The 8,738-nt window shown below is 30.4% G+C and overlaps 1 protein-coding gene across 2 annotated transcripts in view; it reads left to right on the forward strand.

Moving 5' to 3' along the window:
* Nucleotides 1–8,738, forward strand: part of Dach1 (dachshund family transcription factor 1) — a 389,822-nt gene that overhangs the window by 282,968 nt on the left and 98,116 nt on the right. For both annotated transcript variants that reach the window (XM_076872351.2, XM_076872352.2), the window contains one exon: nucleotides 2,584–2,718. In XM_076872351.2, the coding sequence (XP_076728466.1) occupies nucleotides 2,584–2,718 (135 nt within the window). The remainder of the gene's footprint in view (nucleotides 1–2,583; nucleotides 2,719–8,738) is intronic.

An 8,738-nucleotide genomic window follows, 5' to 3' on the forward strand; every position in this document is an offset into this window, starting at 1 on the left:
TTACTTTACAAAATCATATTTATAGTGTAAGTTTCATATAATTTCACAATATTTATTGGGCTGGTTGTTGAGAATATTTCCAAAACTGGAAGACATTTTCTGAAAGTGTCTTGCTATATTGTAAAGGAATTTTTGTATAAGGCAAAGGCCTTAGTCTTAGAACTATTGGAGTGGATAACTGAAAATATATAGAACAGTATGAAATAAAATTATAAGTTAAATAGTCAATTATTAGAAAGTACATAGTTATATATAATACAAAATATCAGTATTAGGTTTGGCTAGTCTAAAACTTATTTCCCTAATTGCATGATGTCATGGTCACTTTTTATTGATAAAAATGTTTGTATCTTTTGATAACTATTCCAAAACCAATGGTGTCTTCTGTATGCTCTTGTGCTAGGCTGACATCAGAACCAGAAATTTAATGATGAATATTGGTTTCATCTTGAATGCCTTTGGAAAAGTGCTGTCCTCCTAGAGGAAGAGAAACATTTGTTTTCCTAACAATTAAATGGAAATAATGGGCAGTTTGGGGAAGATTTGAAAGAGCTGTGCTCTATGTTCATGTTATTTTATTAATAATTGTATTTTTCTTATTCTTGATAAGAAAATATCTGATGACAGATTTTTATATTTTCATGCTACTATAATTGCTTGAATAAAAAACATATACAGCATGCACATACATATGCCTCTGCATATATACATATTTACACATATGTATGTTTATTTTTAATATTTAAAAACAATTTTAAAGTAATAAAAAATTTGCAACTATAATATGAATAATTCTTGTATATTTGTCACCCAGACTCACCTAAATAATTAATCCTCTGAAAGAGATTTTTCTTTTTTTTAAATATTTATATTTGAGTTGTGGTTGGACACAATACCTTTATTTTATTTATTTTTACATGGTGTTGAGATTGAACCCAGGACCTTGTACATTCTAGGCGAGCACTCCACTGCTGAGCCAAAACCCCAGCCCTGGAAGAGATTTCTATAAAGGCAAATTGCTTCCCTAATGCCCCTGTCTTAGACATAAGGCTTCTTTGCCTCAAATACTTTATTGTTTTCAAAAAAACAAGATATTTTTCTTACATAACCACAGAACAATGGTTAAAGTCAGGAAATTAATATTATCATATAACTAGTAGTTAAGATCTAGACCTTATTCAAACTTCAACTCTTTCCTACTACTATAAAAATATTTAGGTACATGATTTTAGCAACATGATGTATTTTTCCTGGCCCCAAAGCCAATCCAGAACAACACATTTGCAATTAGTTATCAATATACTCTGTTACCTTTGATTAAAGAAAATGGAACAGTTCGTCGATGTGTTTTTCTTTCAGTATTTTTGTATTTTTGATGCGTGTAGATCAATTATTTTGTAGCATGACCCTCCAGATTTTTTGGTATTCCTCATGATTAGACATAATTTATGTATTTTTGGCAGGAATTTACACAACTATGACAGAATATCTTTTTCAGTGAATCATGTCAGGAAACATGGTCTTTGTACAATATTGATGATCACTTTATCATTCTGTTAAGGTGTTGACTATCACCTACTACAATGGTAGATTTTTTGTTATTATTACTTTTTTTTATTTTCGAAGGTACTAAACATCTTGTGTACAAATATGTTGAGCTTAAAAATAGTTAAGATTCATCAAACTTTTACTCACTAATTTAAAACTCATCATTGGTTTCCAAAATAATGACTATATGTGTTTGTCAAATAGTAATCCCTCATATATTTTGTGATAGTTAAAAAATATTTTCCAGAGAAAGTAAGATTTTAATGAATAATTCTTTCTACTCTGTTTTTTGCACAAAACCAAGATTCTCATGGATAGCCCTTTAAGTGAATTTACTGACTGGATTGGGAAAATCGTGAATGTTTGATCATCTCAATAATGACAGTGTTTTTTCATTTCAATAGTGACAGTTTACTGTTAATGGTTTAAAAAAGCAATTATTGTTTTTATTTATTCAACCATTTAGTTGATATTAATTAATCACTTTTATTTTCAAGTTTGAATTCAGAGCCAAATTTTAAAGTAATACTCTAATATCTATGGCCCCTTGAAACAATATTTTTACTATCTTCCTTCATATTTGCCTTTTCAGGTCACTAGAATATTATTTATTAAAATTTAACTTCACAGTGTTGAAAAGCACTCTAATATTAAGATTGTAATTGTTGTAGAATTAAGGGAGGTTATTTACTGAGCAGAGACTTCTTTGCTGTAGATTTAAAAAAAAATGAGTTTTTCATTGGTAGTAATAGCAGTAGTATGGTCATTCAAAACTACTTTAATCAATAAAAAATATTTAGGTACATGATTTTAGGTGACATAAAAATAAAGTAAATGGTGTTATTTTCAAAATTTTCTGTTTATCTTCAAGAATTATGGTAATTGGTTCTCACAGTTTTTAGGGCTAGATTATAATTTTGAAGTTAGACCATTATGATTTTACTCACTTTTGAGCCTGAAAGAGTTTTATTGATATATTTGAACCTTTTGTGTTATGGTGTTTTTGTGTTTGTTCTTTTGTTTCGGGCTTAACAGCTGTCCATCAGAATGGGTTGTCCATGAACCAGATGCTGATGGGTTTATCACCAAATGTACTCCCTGGGCCAAAGGAGGGAGATTTAGCAGGTCATGACATGGGACATGAGTCGAAAAGGATGCATATTGAGAAAGGTAATTTATGATTTTGTGGCTTTCTTTTTTCTGTTGAGTATATGAACTAGACTTAATCACAGATGAGGTGTATGTGAAATGATACTAAATATTTTTAAATGTATAATGTATAATATTAATAAAAATTGAGCCTATTCAACAAAAGGAGGAATGAATGAAGACCTGCTGCTTTTCTCTTAAAAAGAAAAAAAAGGTAAGTAACAATTTAATTCATACTATATTTTTGAAAGAGATTTGTTTGTCCTAATTTTTATCTCTGAATTCCTAAAGGCCTGATGCTCTTTGTCTTCCCTATTACCTTATAGTCACTTTCATTTTTTTTCTTCCTCTGACAGAATAACAGCAACATAGAAAAGATTATTGGAAGTCCTTCTTGGATGAAAGATATATGATCATTGAATCCAATCCATAGTGGCATATAAGTGAATTTCATCAGTCAATGTACCAGTTATTATTCCAAAATTATAGTTAACAAACAGCTCTAAGTTTCCTACTGATACTTTTTTTTTTTTTTTTTTTTTTAGTGGAGGGTACCAGGGATTGAATCCAGTAGCGCTTAAACACTGAGCCACTTGTTCAGCCCTTTTTAATTTTTTTTTTTTTTTTTATTTTGAGACAGGGTCTTGCTGAGTTGGTTAGGGTCTCGCTATATTGCTGAGGCTCGCTTTGAACTTTCAATCCTCCTGCCTCAACCTCCTGAGCTACTGGATTACAGGGTTATACTATCATGCCCAGCCCTACTGGTGTTTTGTTTGTATAAACCTAACCCATTTTCATAGCCTATGCCCTTTTAATGTATACTTTCATCCGTGTTTAATGAAGTAATTTCACAAGGAAATTGAAATTTTTTAAACAACCACTTTAGAAGTTTATGCAAAAAGATACAAGTGTTTTCAAATTATATGTTTTGAATTGTGAATGTACAAGCCTCTCCACCTCTTTTTCAATGTTAATTAATGTTTTCAATTTTATAAATATAGATGGGTACTTTGCCCATTCTTTAGGGAATAATAGCAAGGCAAAAGGTGGCATTATCTGACCTTTGCAAGATACATTCCTACAAAATGTCTTGAGCTTTGTGACCGTGAATGTACACAAAAACTTACTTACTAATGGTACTTCAGATCACATCAAGGTTTTCTAAATGGTTTTGCTGTCAGAACAAAGACCTTAGCTGTATCCTAAGGTTTCTCGATATTTTAACACATCTTTTATAAAGGAAAATAAATTTTAATAATTCTCCCTAGAAATGTGATGCTCCCTTTGATTTTAAATGTAGATATGCAATCATGGAAATTTAAATAAATTTTGATACTATTATATTGTTTTGTTTTATGATGCTCTTTCTTGTATGAACTCACTCTCTTTTATCTACTTTCCAGCATACTGAATTAATAGTAAATATTCATGGGCTTTTTAGATTGATAGAGTCTACTAAATTAAAAATTGTTTTCTTTCATGACTACATTTATCATGTCCCTCATAATAACCCTGTAACTTTCTTACTACTCATATCTGTATTAAACAAGTAACTTTATTTAGAGACATTTGTAGAGAAATTAATTATATGTTCATGTCATTTTAGGCTTGGACTTCTTGTATGTAATTTGCTTCCCAGCAACTAAATCATTCAAAAGGCAATAATTCTTAAGAAAACATTGATACTAAAAATAGATACTGAAATTCATTTGTATGCTGAGAATCACTGTGGTCTGAAATCTTAATCGTCAGTAACTTTTTAACATTTTATGTTCTTCTTAATATTAAATAGCTTTTGACTCATATTCTATTAGACAGAAAACTTAAGTAACCATCAGCTGAAGGGCCAGTGGTTTTTCCAGCATTAGAGTTTGAAAATCCTAACTGCTAAGTAAATTCTTCCATTTTTGAAATATGGACTACTTTAATAGGGGGTTAAGCCTTAGGAGAGTTTAATTAAAGCACCTTCAAAATATAAATATGAAAAATGAGTTAGTGGATCAAGAAGTAACAGACACAGAAGTGTTGCAGTCGTCCCAAGTGTAAGTAGAAATGCTTTTACAATTATGAATTTCTATTTAAATAAGAAGTTTGTCAAAGATGTGTGCCCAGAAAAACTCTGATGCAGTTACATAGCATGTCTTTAAAATGATCTTTATGTCTTTTCACTTTTCCACACATCTCAAGTTCCCTTAAGCGTCTGGATTTTAAGAACATCACTGATCTTTTCCCTCAGTCTGTATGTTGTGGAATGGGCAGTAATAATTGACATTTGAATTACATACATGGACTTAGTGTTTCTTGGTGCTGCATCTCTGTGTTTAATCCCCCATACATTTGTCCAATGATACTAATTTACAGTCCCTCTATCATGCATATTTTGGGGGTTTTCCTCAAATTACTGAATTTCAACACATTTTGGAGCATGCTTCATACTTCTCCTGTAATTTAGTATACACATTTTTGTAAGTGTAAAATTTTTTGAATTTTTAATTTACCAAAAATTTAAAAGTATAATAAAGTCTATAATATTAGCTTCTTCTAATTGTAGCAAACTTAAGTACATATCCTTGGGACTAACTGTTGAATACCTGATTTATATTAATGCATTTCAATCTTGGATTAAGTATTCCAATGTGATGTAATTAATTAGTAAATATTTGTTGAGAACCAGATACATGAAAAGAAACCAAGTACAAGTGTAAACGTTTTCTCCCCCGGCACCACCTTCTTTACTACAATTGTACATTTTTTTCTTGATCCATATCTTAATATTTCCTCTAGGAAATATTATTGTTGTTTTCCCTTAATTTGTTTTCATAAGGTATTTTTTAAGAAACCCACCAACTTTCTTTTATTATGAATGCTTCCAGTCCACCAACATTTTAGAAGCACATCTAATTTGAGAAAAGGCAGGAAATTCAGGGAATTTGCTTCAGGCCATAAAATATTTCTTTTGTGACATACTCTTCTTGTTGGGCATTGCCCAAGATTTTAATGTTTGACATTCTTGTATTGAAAAATTTCTTTTTGGTACTCTAAAGCAGAGGATGGAGCACTATAGTAATGTGTATAGAAAGTGAACACATTAGAATTTCTTCCCTTCTTAATAATGTGTTTTTGTATTCATCCTCATGGATCATTTAAAAAGTAATCTATGCCATCACTTTTCTAAAGTTTGTGGGAATATTTTTTAAATATTTTCTTTTGTACTTGCTCATTGCTTAAAATTTCTAACTTTACTAAAATTTTAATTGAAACTTCAAATATAGCTTTCTTCTTTTTAATTCTAGATGGACATTATACTAATTTACAGTAAATGTTACATACAAATATACCTGAACCTAGTAGTATCTTATCACAAAACAGATACATATAGACTGAGAGTCTTTCTTCTTTAGTATCTTCAATGTTTTGATAATATTAATATACATCATAGGAATATTTTTAGATTTAAAATCCTTTAACATTCTGCTCATTCTTCACATATATCTTTCAGATATAAGTTTTTGTATGTCTCAAAACTTCTTTATGTTTTTCCTAAACATGACCTGTGATGTAACTTTCCTCCTCAATTTCCATGCCTTCGAAATTAAGGTGTTAATGCCAATAGTTTAATTCTGAATTTTTAATATTTTTTAAAGTCTAATTTGTTATATATGACAGTAGAATGCATTATAATTCATATTACATATATAGAGCACAATTTTTCATATCTCTGGTTGTATACAAAATATATCACACCATTTGTGTCTTCATACATGTACTTAGGGTAATGATGTCCATCTCATTCCACCATCTTTTCTACTCCCATGGCCCCTTCCTTCCCCCCCACCCCTCTGTCCTATCTAAATTCATCTACTCCTCCTATGCTCTGCCATCCCCAATCCCATTATGATTCCGTCTCCTTATAGCAGAGAAAACATTCAGCATTTGGTTTTTGGGGATTGGCTAACTTCACTTAGAAATCCCAAAAAAACAAATGCTAAGTGAAATTAATTCTGAATTTTCTAATGATGGACAACAATCTTTTATGGATCTGAGAGTTCTTTCTTAAGTAGAAGGCAGATTTCATTTGCCAAGCTCAGGTGAAACTTTCTCAAGATACCTGTTTTATTAGGCTATGCATTATAATTTCTATATACAGAGCTTCTAAAATATTTAAGTGAAAACTTAACAAAATCCTTCTGTACAATTCCCATAACAATACCTTAATGATGGGCAATTGGTCTAAAATATGGTCTTTGTTGTTATTGTTTAACTCCATACAATTTTATGACTGTTCTGTCACATTCAACTTTCATGTTTCTCAAACATCCTCTCTTCTTTACAAGGTAATTTCTGTTTTTTCACTTACATGGAATGTATATGCCTCTTAATACAGATGTGTCCAGCCCAAATTTATCCTTCATATCAGAAGTATGTCTTCTCACCTTCTTTGTATTTCTAGCACAGGATTCAGCATTAGTGAATCCAATAAATACCTTTTCAGATTTAAATGAGATAATGTATGTATGGAGTGTTTGATCCATATAAGTATTCAATGGAAACCATTAATACTATCAAGTAAGCTACTGGGTATGTGGCTTAATTATATAGATGAGAAAATGCATATGTGTAAACCACTGAATCCAGCACATTGTTATTTATAATTCTTAATTTCACAGTTGTCATGACTTACATTTGATCTCAATTTGAAAATCAAAAACTATAGTATCATAAAGCATTTCCTAACAAGATTGTAAGGTGTCCAGTTTGGAAGAAAAATATTAGTAAATTATTCACAGTTATGTTGCATATCCATAGTTGTGAAAGTAATTGCTTGAGTAAATTTTTACAGTACTGAGAATAGCCTTAATTTACTCAAAACAATTTTACTGAACCTAAATTTATTAAAAATGTACTGAGGATTAACAAATATATTTGGTTTTGTAAATCACAGGAAGTATCAGGTATTGGATACAGATGGGCTGCAACAGAATAGGTCAAAAGCCAACTGTGATATTCTCTGATGGAGAGGGATCCTGTTTTTGAACTACTCACACATACCACTTGTAAAGAGAACTACTTCAATTTTACATGAAGTTCATTTTCTAAGAATTAATTTTATATAATTAATATACATATGATTTTAAAAAATAAAGTCATTTATTTGTGTATAAGCCTTCAATTATGTTTTAGAAACATTTTGATACTTAGAAAATTAAATCATGTCAATATTTACTGATAATTTTTATGACTTATATCTCCAAAAAATTGAGTATTTAGTCTTATAATTTTGTTTTATTGTTTTTGTTTGTACTGGGGATTGAATCCAGGGGTGCTTAAACAGTTGCACCTCTCCAACTTTTTTTCTTTAATATTTTGTTTAGAGACAGGGTCTTGCTCAGTTGCTTAGGGCCTTGATAAGTTCTTGAAGCTGACTTTGAACTTGAGATGCTCCTGCCTCAGTCTATGAAGCCCCTGGGCTTACAGGTGTGTGACACCACACCCGGCTGCATCTTCTAAATGATAGTAATGTACTATAGACATTTATAGTACTTTTACTTGTGATCAGATAAAATGTCTTCTCTAGGGAAAATCATGAAGGACTAGTGATTATTTGGCTAAATCTGATTAATTTTCTTGATTCACTTTTGGTATGCATGGAGCTCACTCACTGTTTAAGATATATTTTTTGTAGTCACACCAATAGCTAGCATTGTTCCAGCATTAAAAGTTCAAAAAAGAGCAATTGCTGGTTGATTAACATATTAGTTTCACACATGAATTTGCTTCATTTTATTATATATTTGCCAATCGTTATAAATGCCCCAATTTTATTTTCTTCCTATCAGATATTAATTGAATGACTTATAATTTGGCTTAACAAACTAATAATCTGTAGGGTTTTTTATTCTGCAATTTATTTAAATATTGCCTAAACCATAGGATTTATTGTCTATTTTTGCTATTTTCTAGTTGAAACTTTACATATCTGCTCTGAAAGTGATCCATAGAGGGTGTGTACATTTTAAATATATCTTTTTGAGAATTTACTC

The sequence above is a fragment of the Callospermophilus lateralis genome, chromosome 12 (genome assembly GCF_048772815.1).
Source record: "Callospermophilus lateralis isolate mCalLat2 chromosome 12, mCalLat2.hap1, whole genome shotgun sequence".
Classification (NCBI taxonomy): domain Eukaryota; kingdom Metazoa; phylum Chordata; class Mammalia; order Rodentia; family Sciuridae; genus Callospermophilus; species Callospermophilus lateralis.